Source organism: Eumetopias jubatus, unplaced genomic scaffold, assembly GCF_037043125.1.
Source record: "Eumetopias jubatus isolate StellerSeaLion01/CBP00866 unplaced genomic scaffold, mEumJub1_p1.0 scaffold_8, whole genome shotgun sequence".
NCBI classification, from domain to species: domain Eukaryota; kingdom Metazoa; phylum Chordata; class Mammalia; order Carnivora; family Otariidae; genus Eumetopias; species Eumetopias jubatus.
Window position 1 is genome coordinate 91,691,242 of NW_028274814.1, and position 19,755 is coordinate 91,710,996.

Here is a 19,755-nt window from a genome sequence, read left to right on the forward strand (position 1 = left end):
GGCACAATCTGAACTTCCGCATTTGAAGGCTATTGTATGACTGAAGCCTTCCTTCCCTCAAAGGAAAAGTGGAGCTGGGCCCACACCTAGGAGATGGAATGCTAGCTGCCAGATGTACCAAAACCACAATGTTTAGCTCGTTCCCTTGCTCACTGACTGTCCTTCCCGCTAGAACCTGGGCTCCACCAGGCAGGGCATTTTCTGTCTGCTCACTGGCAGGTCTCCAACGCCTGGATTCCTGCTTGGAACAGAGAAGATATCAATCAAAATGAAATGGTTGAATTTAACCAGCTTCATTTTGTGTCGAAAACAGGCCAGTGGTTTATCATCTCTACAGCTAGCTCATTTTGGGTAGTCAGTAAATTTATTTTAAAAAGCACAACTCCAGTATAAGCTCTCTCCCATACTCCATAGACCTTTCCTTTCTTTCTTTCTTTTTTTTTTTTTTTTGGCCTCAAAAGATCTTATTTAAAATATACCATAACCAATAACATTTAATGATCTTAAAAGAGCAAAATTCTTCATGTTTTATATGCTCACAGATAGATCTTGAAGGATAAAAACATAGCCAAATAGATCTATATATGTGGTTTAAACTCTTATACTTGTTATTTCTTTCATAGCTACCACACTGTATGACCAAATCAACCCGAATTACTGATTTCACTTAGAAAAGAGCCGCGTAGCTGTTTTATAGATGTGCTGATAATTTACACAGCTGCATTGCCCTTAGACACTAAAACTTAGACTCAAAGGTTTAAAGAGTTGAGGGGGCCAGGGGGGAGCACCGAGGAGAGGAGGCAGAGAGGGGGAAGCTGCTTTTACTAACACGGAAAGCAGGGCTGAGCTATGGGTTATCCATTAGCCCCAGGAGCCAAGACAAGTTAGAGGTGGGCTCTCCCAACGCCTTCCACTCACTCACTTTTATTGCAGTTTCTTCCGTGCCAGCCTTCCTGACATTGGCATTGGTTGGGCTCGTGGCAGGTTCCGTGGGTACCACAGCCAGGCTCGCAGACAGCTAGAATCGGAGGAGATAGAAAGTGTTTTCTGAGCTTTCATTGTTCAGAATTAGCTGCTTTTCCTGCAGTTCTTTAGAATGTGTTTTATTGGGGCGCCTGGGTGGCTCAGTCGGTTAAGCATCTGCCTTTGGCTCAGGTCATGGTCCCAGGGTCCTGGGATCGAGCCCCACATCGGGCTCCCTGCTCAGCGGGAGTCTGCTTCTCCCTCTCTCTCTGACCCTCCTCCCCACTTGTGCTCTCTCTCTGTCTCAAATTAAAAAAAAAAAAAAAAGAAAGAAAAGAGCTTTAAAAAAAAACGAATGTGTTTTATTTTGGGCTTCATTCCTTGTTGTTGTTGTTGTTTTTTCTAAGCCAATCTCCAGCTATAAGTCAGTTTGGGACTTTTTGGAAAAAGGCCCAAGAGAGATGGCAAACTAAAGTTGATGCTTCTCAATCACAAAAGATGCTCAGTAGGACTCGGAAACTGCTGGAATGGAAGCTCATTTTCCTTAAGAAAACCCCGGATAGTTAAAAAGCTGAGTTGCTTGCATGTGAATGTGTCTGTGTTTTCACATGCATGGGTTTCAGACAATGTCTTTGTTCTAGATAAAGGAAACACAGATGTCCGTGAAGAAAGGTTCATTGTGATGCTTAGGCAACATGCAGTAGGTCCAGAAGTTGTGTAGGAGGAGATCCCTAAGCCTGGGCTGATTCTGTGGATGGGTACTTACGCTTTGAACAGAGGTCTCCTTGGTAACCTTTGGAGCACTTACATTTGCTTTTACCAATGCATTTACCTCCATTTCGACAGGGCTGTGGGCATTTGCCTGAAACAGAGGGGAATGCAAATAAGCAAGGAACTCAGTGCTTCATTCAGAGGTCATCACATTTTTCAAAGGAATTGCAGGGATTTGAGAGGGTAAATGCTTTTTTTTTTTTTTTTAAAGATTTTATTTATTTGACAGAGTGAGAGAGCACAAGCAGGGGGAGCAGGAGAAGGAGAGGGAGAAGCAGGCTCCCCACTGAGCAGAAGCCCAATGCAGGGCTCGATCCCAGGACCCTGGGATCATGACCTGAGCCCAAGGCAGATGCTTAACCGACTGAGCCACCCAGGCGCCCGGAGGATAAATGCTTTTAAATGGCAGCTATTCCCACTTAGTCAGACCTGCTCTGGCTTTGATACTGTTTGAGTTGGAACAAATGCACTCAGTATTTTTACTTGTGATTTTTAATGTATATCTGCTACAATAAATGTGTTGCCCACATGCTACATTTATGTTACTTTTTAATTAACAGAATAAAATTCTGATTCATAAACCCTTGTAGTTTAAGATACAGTACAAGTTAAGATGTGAATAAGTCGCCAAGTGCTCTTTTCTCTGAGTTCTGACTTTCCATGTTACTCTTTCTGAAAGCAGGCCTACACCTGTACCCAGCAGTATCTTTCCTAGCCTAGGATGCTCCAGAGCGCAAGGCTTGTACGCAGAGAGTTTCTTTGGTAAAGTGATCCTAGGAAACCGAAATGGGGGACAAGGAGAGGAAAGAATGGAAGGAGGAAAAGCCAACACAGAAGTGTGCGTGTGGGTTGGTCATCACTGTAGGCACCCAGGCTCTATCCTGCAGGGTCCTTCTGAGGAGCCATGGAGACTGCACCTTAAAGTCACTCTTAAGAAGGGAGAGGGGGAGCATTTGTTCTTTGGCACCTGTCTCCCACTAATCGAGGGTCACCCTATGGGATGACTTCCTCACATTTCCAGTCTGCCACTATGTGAGCGCAGACTGATTTTGTAGGACTCAGAGGAGCCTCAAGCAGGAGAAGCGTGGAGCAGTTAAGATGGGGTACAATCAGGTTATGCCTGTGCAAAACAGGTTCCCCCAGTAGTGACTGGAGTGAAAGGCGGGCTGAGAAGAGATATGAGGTAGGGCACCAAAGGGGCCCCATACCACACCTGTGCTTTTTTCTAGAATGTCTTAGATCCTCACAATACATCATTCTTTCTTTTATGTCAGTGCCAAATGAGAATTGCTAACGTTTTCACAGCTCTTTGGGTTATAGGATTTTAGAGCTGGAGTGGGGCCTTAAATGTAAAAAATGATATAATGATTGTCTTCTTATTCCAGAAGCTATTTATTCTCCCTCTGCAATCTAGAATTTGCCACCCTGAGGCTGAAAGTTTTGAAGAAGTAGAAGAAAAAGGATTGTTCACCCAGAGCTGAGACCGCATCCTGTGGCAGGCATGATGACGTTCCAAAGAGAGCAAATAGCCATTAGGTTTTGGTAGTGGAGGGGTCCGGGTTTTTTTATTGTTGTTCTTTTTCTTTTTTTTACATTTTAGCAGAACACTCACTACAAAGGTCTCAATACATAAGGAGAAGAAACGAAATCTTTATCATAAAACAACACCCCTTTTATTCTCTAAGCGCCTCTTTTTATGGTCAAATGAGCCTTCGAAAGAAGTGAGCTACTGTATGTTTTACCAGCAAGTACTATGTTTGATAAACATGAACTCCATATGCAAATTATTTTGCTGAAACACTTTACTTCTCTTTTAACTTATCCAAAAGGACTTTCTTCATGTATAAATCGACCATTGTCATTGTGCAGACAATACAGATATAAGAGTGAGATGTTAGAGTCTCTCAAAAACCTGGAATACCATTATACCTTTAAGTTTTTTGGATGCAGGGATGTTCTAGAAACAGGCATCAAACAACCTTAATAATAAAATACCACATTTTCATTGACCATTAAAAATCCAAAAGGGTCCTTTTTGCTAGGTTTGGATACAAAGAATAGTGTTTACTATTTGGTCAAGATCCCAACTCTTACCTAAAGGAAAGGAATGCCTAACTCTGAATTTCCATTTGTATCAATGAACCATATGACCCCACCGTACGTACAAAATTGGATCATATCACAGTACTCTGCCATGCACTTGGGTTTTTCAAGTAAACAAGACATGGGGCAATAATTATGTGGCAGAAAAGACAGTACTTATTGTGAAATACTTGGTGAGCCCAAATTTCCCCACGTTCAATGAGAGGTGAACTTGGTAGCCAGGGGTATCACAGAGAATGACTGGTGGAGAGAACCTTTTCATTGGCTCCATGGGTCTTTTTGTTTTCTTGGTCAGAGGGAAGTGAGAGTCCTTAGGTTCACCACAGCCAGGAATAAGGATGTTCTCTCTTGGTTATCACACAGCAGAAATGTGATTACAGGTGACTGTCCCAAGGCCATTCCACATCAAATCTTATGAAGCCAAAGCCTCATGAAGGTCTGATTGTTTTAAAAATCAGAACCCTCTAAGTGTCTTTAATGTTGACTTCCTTTTCCTGAAAATATTTTGCAACAAATTCTATCCATTGGACAGTGGGAAAGTGAGCCAACTTGAAAGATAACAGACTAAGCATACCTAAAACAGACTAAGCATTGCCTAAGGCAAATAGATTTGACTAAGTTTATATGTTAACATTTTTACTATAACCAGTGGATGAGTCCAGCGAGACGATGAGTTAGGGATCAACAAAATAAGGACATTAAACTTCCTCTGCCCATCAGACTGTAGGATAACTTAAATGTATGACTCTGCTTCACATAGAAAACAGATAAAAATGGTTTATGATAGTGTCAATGACTATCATCTCTAGGTTTTAGGATTATGGGTGATTTTTAATTGTTTTATTCAGTATTCTAAATTTTTTTTTAGTATTCTAAATTTTTTTTAATAAAGGACATTTTATACAGAGGACTTTTATTTTTTTTTTAGTCCCATAGATTTTATTTTATTTTTTATTTTATTTTATTTTTTTACTATGTTCAGTTAGCCAACATATAGTACATCATTAGTTTTTGATGTAGTGTTCAACGATTCATTAGTTGTGTATAACACCCAGTGCTCATCACAACAGGTGCCCTCCTTAATACTCTTCACCTGGCTACCCCATCGCCCCACCCGCCTCCCTTCTGTACCCATCAGTTTGTTTCCTGGAGTCCAGAGTCTCTCATGGTTTGTCTCCCTCTCTGATTTCTTCCCCTTCAGTTTTCCTTCCCTTCCCCTGTGGTCCTCTGCTCTGTTCCTTATGTTCCACATATGAGTGAAACCACATGATAATTGTCTTTCTCTCCTTGACTTATTTCACTTAGCATAATCCCCTCCAGTTCCAACCATGCCAGTGCAAATGGTGGGTATTCATCCTTTCTGATGGCTGAGTAATATTCCATTGTATATATGGACCACATCTTCTTTATCTATTCATCTGTTGAAGGGCATCTGGGCTCCTTCCACAGTTTGGCTATTGTGGACATTGCTGCTATGAACATCGGGATGCACATGCCCCTTCTTTTCACTACTTTACAGAGGACTTTTATAAAAATAAGAACCCATTAAGTTATTTTAAAACTTCATTTATAATACAGTATAAATAATCCACGTAAGCTTTTTAACTGAAAGTTCACTGAAGATCCTTGCGATGTCTATGAACCTTAAGTAACAGGGTAAATGTATAATCTATACATCCAGATATTTCTAACCATGATGTTATTTGTTAACTGGCAAGAGTATCTCAAATTAAGTCAAAGTGAAGTTTGAGAAGATATTAGTCCTGATAGAGGCCACGGGAAATGAAAATAAAAGTAACATCAGAACATATATCTCATAAAAAAAACAGAAAATAACAAGTGCTGTCAAGGATGTGGAGAAACTGGAACCTTCATACATTGCTGGCAGGAATGTAAAATAGTACAGTGGCTTTGGAAAACAGTTTAGCAGTACCTCAAAAAATCGAACATGGAGTTAACATGTGGTCTAGCAATTCCACTCTTAGGAATATATCCGAGAGAACTGAAAACATATGTCCACACAAAAACTTGTACATTAATGTTCACCGCAGGTTTATGCACAATCGCCCCAAAGTGGAAACAACCCAAATGTCCATCAACTGATGAATGGATAAACAAAAGGTGGTTGGTATATCCACACAATGGAATATTATTCAGCAATTAAAAGGAAGTAATGATACATGCCACAACATGGATGAACCTCAAAAATATCATGCTAAGTGAAAGAAGTCAGACACAAAAGGGCAAATGTTATATGAGTCTATTTATATGAAATGTTCATAATAGGCAAATCTCAAGAGATAGAAAGTAGACTAGTGGTTTCCAGTATCTTGGGGAAAGGGGAATGAAGAGTGACTGCTTATGGGTACAGGGTGTCTTTTGTGGGTGATGACATGTTCTGGAATGAGACAGAAATGATGCTGCACAACTTCATGAATATACTGAATAGCATATGTTAAAATGGTAAATTTTATGGTATGTGAGTTACATCTCAATTTTAAAATAAGAATTCATAATTCAACTTTTTGTCTCTACTATATTAGAGGCACTTTTCAACTCAAGACCCAATTCCGTATTTTCTTAGTAATGTGGTTCTTGTAACAGAAACAGGACATTTCCTAGAGGAATTTGAGCATAACTTGTGATAGGGATAATCAGGAGCCTTCAAAGACCTGATTTTTGGTGCAGTTAGGGAAAAAAGGAATAGAAATCATTGTCTCTGTCACTGGAAATTTCATAAACCCAAGGACATACTTACATGAAGAGAAATGAGCCCAAGAACAAAGATTCATAAATTTGATCTAGCTAAGTATGTGAAGTCTGAGAGTAAGTACGGGGAGAAAATTGAGGGGAGTTTGTTCAGAGATATCTTTATCAGGGCAGGGTAGTTAATAAGAACAGAAACCACATCCTGAAAATTAATTACATGTTCTATGGAAACTTCAGAGGTGTTTCGTTTGAACTCTATCAAAAATGGTTACCTCATCTAGTACTCATTAAAGTACAAAAACTCACAAATAAATTAGAGATTGAAAGTTAAACTAGGAAGTCAATGTTACTTAATTTTGAGCCCACTGCAACCCACTTCAGAAACTATGGTTGTACTAAATACAGCAGTATTTTACAGATACAATACAGCTGGAAACTGGGGCTCCTGGGTGGCTCAGTCGGTTAAGCGTCTGCCTTTGGCTCAGGTCATGATCCCTGGGTCCTGGGATAGAGACCCGCATCGGGCTCCCTGCTCAGCGGGAAGCCTGCTTCTCCCTCTCCTCCCCACTCAGGCTCTCTCTTGCTATCTCTGTCTCTCTCTCTCAAATAAATAAATAAATAAATAAATAAATAAATAAATAAATCTTTAAAAATATACAGCTGGAAATGAAAATGCTACATTCCAGAACTTCCAGAAAGGCAGGAACACGGCACCCTTAGCAGACATGCTCATGTCTTTTTGCTCCTTCCTGAACAGAGCGCTGGTGTCTTCTGTCTTCTGGATCATAAAGTAATCTAGGAGGCAGTTGGCTTATTGCTGAATTTAGTAGAGAGCTTCAGTGATTTGCTGAGGGTTACACCGCCGGTAGGTGGCAGAGCCAGGATAAGCAGTTTGATATCCTGATTCTGAAAACAATGATTACCTACCACATTCCATCCTTAAATTTTTCTTTCTTTGTATGGAAGCATGACAAACATCATGAAGGCACAATGAAGACATAACTGCATTGATCTTAGGTTTACAGCTCAGTTATTTATTTATTTTTTTTACCTAAATAAACACTCATGTGACACTTCATCAAGATATAGAGCATTTTTGGCACCCCATAAAGTTCCTTTGTGCCCCCAACCACCATCCTGGTTTCTACTATCATCCATTAATTTTGCCTCTTCTTCAACCTCATAAAAATGGAATCGTGCAGTATGCACTTTTTCCTTTATTTAACATCTGTGTGATTCATTCGTGTTGTGTGTGCTGTTAGTTTGTTCTTTTTTTTTTTTTTTTTTTTTATTGCTGTGCCACCCTTTCTCCCTTTTTCTTGAATCTATCCTTTCCTCTTAGATAGGTCACTGGTTCCGTCTAACTCAGGGAAGAAATTCTATGCCTGCAGGTAGATAAACAAATCCACCTGTCCCAAAACTCTGGTCTACATTTCTAGGCTGAAGCGAGGGGCTCTGCACAACGAGAAGGGGACAAACTCACTAACAAGAAACAACGCAACATGCCGAACAACCCAAACCCAGATGTAACTGAGTCAGAGTGTGTTCTTGGAGTCATTTGAGCTGAGCTATGGCACACACTGCCCCACCTTTAGCCAAAATGAATGGTGTAAAGAAACCACTGGCCTGAGACCTTTGATAAGCTATTCATTGTATCTGGGCTTCAGCTTCCTCACTGATAAAATGATGGGGTTAGGTGGAGTATTGAGGCTCCCTCCACCTTGCCTCCCCTCCCTGCCCCAGAAACGAAGAGAATGCAGAAAGTCAATACTCACTTATTTCACACTGTTCTCCCTCTAGTCCTGGAGGGCAAATACATTTGCCAGGGTAGAAACAGGTCCCTCCGTTAAAGCAGGTAGTTGAGCAGTTTGCTAGTAGAATGGATAACGGGAAATTGCATTAGACAGGTTAAATCTTAAAAAAAAAAAATCTAACTTCACTTAAAGTGGGGTGATACTTCCGAGACATCTGCCTCCTGCCCATTTACTTAGACAAGTCAGCCACTTTGCAAATGCCAAAATTGTAACCGGTTGCTTGACCATTGGCAGATTCCAACAACATAATAGGATAGCACACACATTATACACTATTCTCCCTCTGGGGGCTTCTATCTTAGAGAAAAAAGGCAGGGTGTGTAAAAAAAGTTATCTTTTTTATTTTCTTGTAAATATCTATGCCCTTAAAAAAAGAACCCTATAAACCCCCTAAAATATTTTCTGAAGCTAAAAGAAGAGTAAAAAAGGGAAGACTTACTTTAGAATGGATGAAAGGGAGAGAGGCCATGAATACTAGGAGCTGGCAAAGGAGAAAGCAACTTTTTTTTGTTTGTTTCAGAATGAGAACAGAGATTCATCTTATGTAATAGGGATTTAAAAAAACACACTTTTAGGACGTTTGGAGGAGGGAGTCCTGGTGTCCGGAAAAGGACAGACTGTCAATCCTCCTCAGGTCCCATTCGCAGGGGAATGGCAGCAGCTACTTGGACAGATTATTGTGGGAGTCCAGTTAACTAGATTTCCCAGGTAATAATCCTACTGTTTGTGATTCATCCTAAACCCTGTCTTCGTGTCAACTTCTGGAATTTCACTACTCACACCGAAAATAAAGGGAGGACAAAAATGGGGACGAGGGTAGAGCTAGTAGCTAAAAATAGACAAGTTGGCTCCTTCTGTAAAGGAGAGGAAAACGAGAGCTTGGAGTCTCAGCAATTCTAGTTATAGGGCCTATTTGTTCTTGTCCTATATAAAACAGGCCAAAGCTGGCTACAGATGAACAAACGCTGAAGTAAGCTTCCAGTAGGAAAATCAGAGAGGAGATCCAAAAGTTATGTGTATGCTTTCTTTGTGGAAAAGAAGTCCAACCGCCATGTTCTGCAAATATCATGCTTCTTAAATGATAGAGCTTTTTGTTTAAAATCACAAGTATCTCCCGCCTTAAGGCAATGCCCCATTGCTTTGGAAAACCCAGCCTCCCGATACAGAGGGGAGCGGCAGCATTTGGGTATAGAATTTAGGATTTAGGAGAACCAGCTCTTTGGCCTTCCTCCTTGCTACTTGCTGTTAGGATTGTTGAGGCTTTACAGTTAGTTGTTTTTGCAAGTGTGATTCTGTCTCCCCACTTGTCCCTGTTTCTCCTGGGGAATTAAGAAGAGAAGAGAAAACATCAGGATCAGGGTCGGCTTGGCCAGAGCCCTCTGGGCACTATCCCTTCTAACAAAGAGAAGGCAGTGAACCTGGGAGCTGAATTGGAAGTCACGGAATGATGACAAAGCTAGTTAAAGAATGTGGCCATGCTCTTAGTATTTGTATAATACTTTACAAGCTTCTCTACCTTTCTCTTGTGCAATGATTCTGGACTAGGAAAATGAACCTGAGACACCAGGTAACTTTCACTGGGGCTGAGGGCATGCCGGGCCAGGGCTTAACTACTCATTTCCTAAAGTTTGCAACAGAAGTCTCAAGAGCCACTGAAAGTTAATCTTTAATGTTCCTTCAAATATGTTGTGCTCAGCTCTAGCTCTGTGCTAGTAATTAAACCATTTTTCAGAAGCTCTATACTCCCTCCTGGATGATAAATGCATCTCTTTGTTGAGGTAGTAAAAACCATTATTTTTTAGTGTTCTCAGATCTCCAATGAGACCAAGTGGAATTTCAACAGACTTTCCAAAAGAATAAGAATAATAATAATAAAATTACTGGAGTCTAACAAGTAGGGAAAAATCTTTCATCTGAAAGGTAAAATATTACAAAATGTAAAGCATACTGGAATACACATACTTTCCTTCGACAGTGACCACGCAGTGTTTGTGACTCCGTAGCATTAGAAAACCATTACAGTTGATACTTCATTGTACGACACCGATGACAATCACATCTCAGTAAGCAGCCCTCACAGATGATCTCTTTAAACCTGTTCATTCCTGAGTTCTTCATCCAAATCTCCGAAGGATTTGCTCTATTTCCTAACAGTTTTGTGATAATCTGAGCTTAATTCTGTGTCAAGAATTACCCAATTTTGGAAGAGCAGATGCTGAGTGCTAAATTTCGACAAAAAAGGAAACTTTTTTACTCACTGGCTGTTCTTATCTTGTCCTTAATGCTTAACGTTTATGAATCCAAACTTTAAGATTGTGTTAAATCCAAATACTCTAGTTTTACATCACTTAAAAATAAAAGGTAGAGATAGTCTCGCATATTATCTCGATTAGCTTGGGGCTGGGGAGCCGGGGCAGTGGCTTAATTCCCAATTTAGAGACGGGGAAAGTGTGACCCACAGAGAGATCAAGTCAGCCCAGAGAAAGAGTCACTTGTGGAGGAATGGAGACCCTAACAGGTAGCCCGAGTGACAACACAGTCCAGCAGAAGGCGGGAGTTCGGGTCAAGCTATTGAAGCTCCGTAAACCTCATCTTGCTTCTCGGAGAATGAAGCAGATACAACTTCACAAATCTCCAAAGGCTGTTGAATGTAAAATCAGATAATGGTGGGAAGTACTTTATGTATCAAAGAGCAGACACCTGTGAGTTATTCGTCTGACTCATGCTGAGGGCTTCTTCTTGGAGTTTTTCCTTCTTCTTTATTTATTTTTATTTATTTATTTATTTTTTAAAGATTTTATTTATCTGACAGTGAGAGACACAGCGAGAGTGGGAACACAAGCAGGGGGAGTGGGAGAGGGAGAAGCAGGCTTCCTGTGGAGCAGGGAGCCCGATGTGGGGCTCGATCCCAGGGCCCTGGGATCAGGACCTGAGCCGAAGGCAGAAGCTTAACGACTGAGCCCCGCAGGCGCCCCTTTCCTTCTTTTTTAAAAAGCGGTTCATTTCCATCTTAATTGGTGCTGACTGCATGATCACTAAAGAGACACTTATCAAAACTAACACATCTTTCTTTTTCACGGCATGTATTTATTTTATAAAACGGGGCTCTACTTATGCAATTAGCATTTTTGACACAAGGATAATGTCATTAAATACATACACTTTGCACAATATTATTTAAGTTTTTCTTCCCCATAAAAGATGTGAACCAGGCAAAACAAATAGGTATCTCGTAAAGCCTGTGGCCATTGAGTATTTGCACTGGAGCATTCTATGAGTGCAAGTTTGAACCCACTTTCCGAGAGTAAGCCTGGCTACGATGATACGTCACAGGAAGGAGGGAAACCATCTCTCAGGGCTGTCCTCTGTGAGCAGATCATTGAATCGCCGGTCAGTTGGGAAATGTGGAGCAGGTTCTTTAATTGCAGTCTTCGAAGCTCACCCATAAAACGGATTTAAGACATACCCAAACCCCACGTGGCACACAAAAATCCATGCTCCCCTCCCGTCAAGTTGTCCGTGGGAGAGAGCTGTCCAGCCAGGGATGACATCTCTCCAGCCCGCATCTGGGGTGGACACCTAGTGGGACACGAGGCGAATTCCTCTCCATGGAACAGAATAGGTGTGGAAATTTTGGGGATCACTTCTGGAACAGGGCTTTCTTTTTCTTTTTTTTTTTTAAAGCAGTGTCTACTCCAATCTCCTTCTCTGCTCATTGACTGGTTCCAGAGAGCTCCAGAGCTCTAGGCGGGACCACAGGCGGAAGGTGCCTGGGCCCCCGAATCACAGCGTGAAGGGCTGCCCTGCCCACTGTAGGGATTCCTGCACTGGAGCATTCTATGAGTGCAAACAAACTTTAAGTGCGTTCAACTACACTAAAATTTGGGGTTAAAGTTATTGTAGCAGCCAATGAAGTGTTACACCCTATTTACAGAGCTATTACAGAGAGTGATGATATATCAAATATACTTCTTTTAACTAAACATTTGAAAAGTAAAAGGAACCTTGTTCTTAGAAAGAAACTATTACCTTTATCACAATTGACTCCATAGAATCCAGGTGGGCAGATGCAGAACCCAGGAGAGACACAAAGTCCACCGTTCATACACCGTGGTGTGCAAAGGGCTAATAGAGAGAGAGAGAGAGAGAGAGAGCTCTGATTAAGGCCAAGTAGGGCTTTAGGGAAGGAACATTTTGGAAATATCAATAATACAATAGCTCTACATTTTTGATCTTTGTGGTTGGCTTTAAAGTCTTTAGAGATACAGGGTTGCTATATTAAACATTATTTATGAGTTGTAAATGAGGTCTTTTTTCTTTTTTACCAGTTTCATAGATGAGAATTTTGGAATTGTTCCATTTCAGTGGCTGATGAAAATTTGTCTAGAATCATTACTTTGACTAAGACATGGCCTTCTTAAAGACTGTAAATATTTTTCTCTGCCCTATTTCCTAAATCTTCTAATTCTAAAATATATGCAGACAAGAAAAATTCTTATGTCTTGAAGATGAAAAATATTTTGCTCACTCTCATCAAATAAGCTCTTGGTATTTGAGCATCCTGAGGTTAGTCCACATTTTCCTCTTTAACTCTTTCGTATAACAGTAATTTCACTGAGATAGACGTACTTACAATACAAATGATTTTCACTTTTTTTTTTTTTGGCCTTATAGCAACTTCCTAACTCAGGCGTAGACTTAGTTGTGAATCAAGCTACTTTTAATTGGAGTAGATACTGTCAAATCAATTGTAATATTAGCTTTTTAAATCCAATGTAAGTGGTGGTGAAAAACTTCAAACCTTTCATAAGATTATGCCAAAGCATAGTATATATAATAGCGAATTAGGGATGGGGGGTGTGTAGTGGCCACAAAGAATGTAAACATTGAGCTGACATCTGCCCCTGTCACCATATATTGGATTTAACAGAAAACCACTCTTAGAAGTACGTTCCAACTGCTCTTCTGTGGCTCTTTAAGATTTTACCAATCCTTATGATATGACCACAAAAATAATTCCAAGGACTGTGTTAAAAAAGCATATGTGGGGCTCTTGTGTACCAATTTCACTAGGAAGCAAGCGAGGGTAGCTGGCTCTCTCCGTTCTTTACCTTTCTCACAGTGAGGGCCATAGAATCCATCAGGACACTGGCAGATGCGTCTCTCATTGCAAAAGCCTCCATTTCGGCACCCTCCTGGGCATTCGGCTTCACCAATAAGAAACAAGGTTATATGGACACCTCTGTTGGGTGAATTACAGCGAGCACGAAGAGGTTCATGGTGACTTTTCCCCCCAGCGCACCGATGATCATCATTTACTGAATATTGATAACTTCTGCCTATATTCTCTCTATACCTCTTGTGCTTCACTAAATCCTCATCAAAGTCAGATCTTTCTTCTCTCAATTCTACTTCCAACAGTAGGGGGCTCATGGAAGAAGGCAAAGCAAGCTTTATTCTGCCTTCATCCCCACCTATCAATCTATTGTACCTTCTTAAATGCACACTGAAATAAATGATAAGACCCATAATGTTCACTTTCAGAGGGTGGAATGGCCTTTTGGTTCATCTTTAGAGCACTGAAAGCCTCCAGAGCTTAAATTCTGTGCTGGAAAAGCTTGTATCAAGATGGGAAAAAAATCTAGGCCTTCATGCTTACATGGGCATCAGGGTGAGATGCCTTTGTCTGGCAGAGATTGCTGGTGTGATGGTGGTACCCTGTCCTCCGGGGAGGTCAGCAGCACCAAGCTTGTGGTGGGGGTATGAGTGGTATTGCCCTAATAGATGGTAGTAGCTGGTAATGACTGGCAACCTTGCTATGAGGTTGGGGACTCCCAAAGATGGTGTTGGAGGAGGGGAAGGAGAGAGGTAGAAGAGAGAGCTTTTGAAGGGGTATTGGGAGTTCCTAAAATTGTGAATGGTGTCACAGAAGAGAAAATCTCTTAGTACTATACTGAACCCTGTAGTAACCAGCCCCTCCACCCATTGGTGTGGTTATAATAATAATACCAAAAAATTATCTATCATCTATCTATCTATCTATCTATCTATCTATCTATCTATCTATCTATCTATCTATCTATCATCTTTTTACCCACATCACAGCCTTATAAGCCTTCTCTTGGTGGTGATCACCGATTACCTTGTTGACATGTTTTAAAGAAGATAGCATTTTGAGGCGTCTGTAGGATGGTGTTGCCTTCAGAATTCATTACAATCACATTCACTTCAAATGCTGCCACTCCATCTTGTTTTCCAAGACACGGGAAACCAACTTGAACAACTAAGGAAAAAGCAAATATAGAGAAACAGTTTATCTAGTTGATTCCAGTTATATAGAAATCTTGGTAAGAGAGACAAAAAGCAAAGCAAAAATGTTCACTTTCATTATTTGGTATTCTTGTATCTCCACCAGAGTAGAGATTGTATTTTGATCATATGGGCATTCTCCACAGAACTTACATATCATGCTGGGTGGAGAAAGAATGAATGACTCATTAATTTGTGCCCTCCTAATATGGAATCTGGGATATTTTGTTCCTAGTCTGGGCTTTTACTATCTTGAAAAAAAAAAGTTTTTCTCTAAAAATTAAAGGTGCAAATAGGTAGCACAGATTGATTAATTAGGGAAAGAAACCTTGTGGACACCTTCACCAGACTCCATATAATCCAAGAAGAGCTAAAAAACAGTATTCCAGAATCTATTAAATAAGGACCCATAGGCACTAGTTTATTTTTATTCTGTAAAAAGTGACACAATATTTTCTTTGGAAATATTCTACGACTCAGACTAGATTCCGGTTATTGGATTGAGTTAGTAAAGCTAATATTTTCTCAGGCTATTTGTTAATATTAAGAAGTGTTCATATCTTGGGGATCTAGAAGGGAGTTTGGTGTGATAACATAAGCTTATATCTAATGGTTTAGGTTCCTAAGAATGAGCCATTTTTGTGTGTGTGTGAGTGTAATGATCACTTGGGAGTATGTAGATGTTGACTTAGCAAAGAGTGGCAACTAATGATGATGGTGTACTGGGAGAGCAAGGAGACCACCAATTGTGGAATACCCACAAGTCAGTGGGTGGAAAATGGACCAGGTCATTGGCTAAGAGATCAATTATGTAAATTTCTTCTTCTTCTTTTTTTTAAAGTAGCCTCCATGTTCAGCATGGAGCCTGCCATGGGGTTGGAACTCAGGACCCTGAGCTCAAGACCTGAGCTGAGATCAAGAGTCAAGACGCCTAACTGAGCCCCCGATTATGTAAATTTCTAAAATCCACTGGATTATCATAACATATCCACTGGGGAATACTGATCTAGCTGATCCAATAGGCTCTAGTTCTTCCTTATAGACAGGAATAAATTTTGCTAATAGGTAAATATTTGAAATTTTGCTTCATTTTGTTTCTATATGGCCAGTTATTGTTACTGCCAAGCTTGGGGAAATCATCCCAAGGCAAGAAAAATCCTTTCCCTTTAGAATTTTCATAAACCTTCCCCCTAGGTTTATAAGAAGGAATGATTTGGAAATTGGTCTGCTCTTCCATAAGGTGTTGCACACAACCTGGTCATATAACCTTAATGGGCTTAACAACCAAAACCCTTCTCAAGGCTTTGGCATTGTTGTGTTTATTAAAGTGCCATTCTCAAAATAATACGGATTTCCAGTTCTCCTGAATCTTAAGATCTGAGCATTGCAAATAATCAATTAAATGGTATTTAGACATTTTAACAGAAGTAAAAAAAGAGAGAAAACCAAAATTGTGTCTGAAGTTTCAAAGTAAAATTGTCGCCGAAAGCCTTGGTTTAATGAGATCTTATACGTGAAAATGCCAATTTACAAAACACAAAAATCCATTGTAGGGATTTCCATTTCAAAAAGAAGCAAAAGGGTTGACAAATTTCTTTCAATTGTTAACTCTTCCAGCGCATTTTCACTTGGTTCAGTTCTAAAATTTTGTTAATTGTTCTCACGAATCTTTTGCATGGACGGGGAGGTCAATAAACTGCCCTGAGGCATAAAAGGATGGAAGAATTTGAAAGGATTCTCAGAGATAAAACTTTCCGAATTTTCTCACCACATGTCATCAGCTTAACTATTATTTTCCAGGTGCATCTTTTTCCTGGACCTTATTCAGCCAGCCTACTTAGTTCTTTAAAAAAGGCACTTTTGGGGCACCTGGGTGGCTCAGTTGGTTGAGCATCGGACTCTTGGTTTCAGCTCAGGTCATGATCTCGGGGTCATGGGATCAAGCCCTGCATCCGGCTCTGCACTCAGTATAGAGCCTGCTTAAGATTCTCTCCCTCCCTCTCCCTCTGCCCCATCCCTTTCTCTTTCCCTCTCTCAAAAACAACAACAACAACAACAACAACAAAACTCATCAAAGCACTCACTCATGTGGCATAGTTATGCCTAATTCTGTCAAATGCAAAAGAAAAAAAAGTCTTTTATATTTTTGAATGAAAAACTTCAGGCAATCTTGGCAGATAACTAAAGATGTAGCATCTTTATTCTCTTAGTAAACCAATAGGAAAGCTATCTCTAAGAATTATTGTACTAATTTAAAATTATGTCCAATTCATGTTAATATTCATATGAAATATTTTCCTTCTTCATCTTTTAAAGATCTAACACTCTAAGTTTAAAACTGTGCTTATTTTCTTTACATATTTATAATCACAACTTAACAAATGCAACTTCGATTAAAAGTGAACACATCACAAATTCCCTCAGCCCAGGTGGAATAGTTTTACCAACACATACCTATCTCTTTTGAAACAGGACATATGTCAACATAATTATGGTCTGAATCTCAATACAGAATGATTTGAAAGGAACTAGGAAAGAAAGTTTAAAAGTTAGGAGGTACCTAGTTTATGAGTTTCAGTGAATTAACTTAAAATAAAAGTAAAAATTAATAAAAGATACATAAATTACACTAATTACACTTGCCTATTTTTCAGTTTTAAAACATGAAATAGAAATTTTATTTTTTTGTGTGCAAATGCTACCTGTCCTCCTTTCTGCTTATAAATTTTATCTATAAGACCATTCAAGTAATAAGAATTGTAATTATACCTTCTAAAATGTTCCCAAAAAATTTGCTTAAAAAAAAAAACAAAACACCTGGGGTGCCTGGGTCGCTCAGTCAGTTGAGTGTCTGATTCTTGGTTTCGGCTTGGGTCATGGTCTTGGGGTTGTGAGATCAGGCCCCACAATGGGTTCTGTGCTTAGCAGGGAGTTTGCTTAAGATTCTGTCTCTCCCTCTCCCTTTGCCTTTTCCCCCAAATAAAAACAACAACAACAAAACCAAAAAACAATACCTGACTTTAGTTAGCCTCAGCTTTAGTAATTGACTTTTGTGCAACTTGTGCTCTACCCAAACTAGATTTCTTTCCGTTCCTCAACATGTGGTATATGTCTGCATTGTCCTGACTCCATACCCCCATCCTGCTGCTTAGAATATTCTTTCTCTTCTTTTCTGTCCAATGTCCTATTACTCATCTTTCAAGACCAAAATGAAACAGCACTTGCTCTCTGTAACCTTCCCTAACACCCCCTGCCTAAATCATTTCACTTACGTATTTCACCAACACCTCTGTATATGATTGCTTATAATATAATGATTTAATTATGATTCTGCATCCTTCGCTAAGGATGAGATTTTCAAAGGCAAGGACCATATCTTATTCGTTTTTGTAATTTCAGCGCCTAGCATGTTCATCACAAACCAGGCACTGACAGAGATAAACCTTGTGGGAGACACACCCATATACCTTTATACACACAGGCACACACTTGCACACATACCAGCACACATACACATAAATAGACAGAAATTCACCATAGACAGGGGGAGATACAGAGAATAAGGCATGAACAGTGTGCATGCAGAAACACACACAAAGAAAAAGAGATCTCTAAGAAAAAGCACAGATGCCCTCCTTACAAGGAATAACAGAAATGTGATAGTTACGTTGTGTTTTTGCAACAATAAGCATATGAGTAGAGGGCCACTTTTACCAAAAGCTAGATGAAATTAGTCCAGATGTGAATTCCAGGGCAGTCTAGATTGTATAACTGAAGCTGAGGGAAATTAACACAACTCAGAAAAACTAAAGCAGATTGAACATATCTCACATGGTGTTCAAGTACACACTGATGTGCAGCTGATTGCACACAAACTCTTATATAGAAGTAAACAGTCAATGTATTCCTCTTCCTCACTCGGATGGGGGCCTCCAGTCATGGGAGCCACTGCTCTGACGAGGGAAGTGATGAGAGAGGAGAGAGAGCGCGCGCATCCGCGGCACCACGTGACCACCATCCGCTGTGATCACAAGATCACAATATAGTCATCAGTGCCCCAAGCTGTGCTGGCCGCATTCTCTCAGCAAATACTGAGCCCCTTCCCTGGGCTTTCACTCTCTGCTAAGGTCTGGGGTCCCTCCAGCATTAGCACCCATTGAAAAATTTCTAGACATGGAATTCCTGGAAGTCTTTGGTTGAGAAACAAGCCTGCTCTGTTGGTTTCATGGTCTGACAGAAATAGTGTTCAAAGAGGTAAAGCCTTGGCTTGATGGGAACTGCTGTTTTTTGTTATCCAGTTTTACTGAAGCAACCTGCAGTTTGTATTTCCTGTTTTTGTTTTCTTCAGACGCCTGAAGGCAGGCACTTCATAACTGTTAAAGATCAAGAGTTTTCTTTTTCATGCAACGTTTAGGCATTGAGGAATCTGGGGGGATGAAAGAACAAGTTAGCAGCGTGAGGGTATTAAAATAGACCAGTAGAATAATGAATACTACCTGGATGTTTAGGGGCAAAGACACACTGATTTGGTTACTTTTTAATAATTCAGGGTACCCTTACTGCTCCTACTGTGGGGACTGAGCTAATAAGGCTAATGAATAACTGCCCTGCAATGAGCTAAAATTCCCATAAACTTCTTGCACCTGCATTTCTGTGAACAAATCCTACATCTGCCTTCAAAATCCTATATGCAGGGGGGTGGGGTTATACATGCAGTGTGTGTGTGTGTGTGTGTGTGTGTGTGTGTGCGCGCGCGCGCGCGCATGCGTGTACACACACACACATGCCCAAGTCACCTCAGCCCAGAAGAAGGCTTATTCTTTTTACTCCTACCTTGTCCAAAGCATCAATTACTTTCTCCCTAACTTTTATTATTTATAAAGATTCTAGATTATTAGAAATTGAAGTTTTATCTCAGCATGGTGTATTAAAATATTGTCACATCATATATTCAAAATTGGATTGTTTCAATATCTGAAGAAATAGAATTTCAGTAAGCTTTTTTTACTAGACACTAAAATGAATAAGGCTGGGAAGATTTAGGATACAAGCATTAAATTGGAAACCCAAAGATGCAAGATTTATT

At 40.1% G+C, this 19,755-nt stretch overlaps 1 protein-coding gene across 1 annotated transcript in view; it reads right to left on the minus strand.

Moving 5' to 3' along the window:
* WIF1 (Wnt inhibitory factor 1) overlaps nt 1–19,755 on the minus strand; it is a 67,073-nt gene that overhangs the window by 3,031 nt on the left and 44,287 nt on the right. The window contains exons 4-9 of the mRNA XM_028110924.2: nt 14,503–14,643; nt 13,472–13,567; nt 12,390–12,485; nt 8,322–8,417; nt 1,730–1,825; nt 923–1,018 (exon numbers count right to left, since the gene is read on the minus strand). Coding sequence (XP_027966725.1) covers nt 923–1,018; nt 1,730–1,825; nt 8,322–8,417; nt 12,390–12,485; nt 13,472–13,567; nt 14,503–14,643 — 621 coding nt within the window. The remainder of the gene's footprint in view (nt 1–922; nt 1,019–1,729; nt 1,826–8,321; nt 8,418–12,389; nt 12,486–13,471; nt 13,568–14,502; nt 14,644–19,755) is intronic.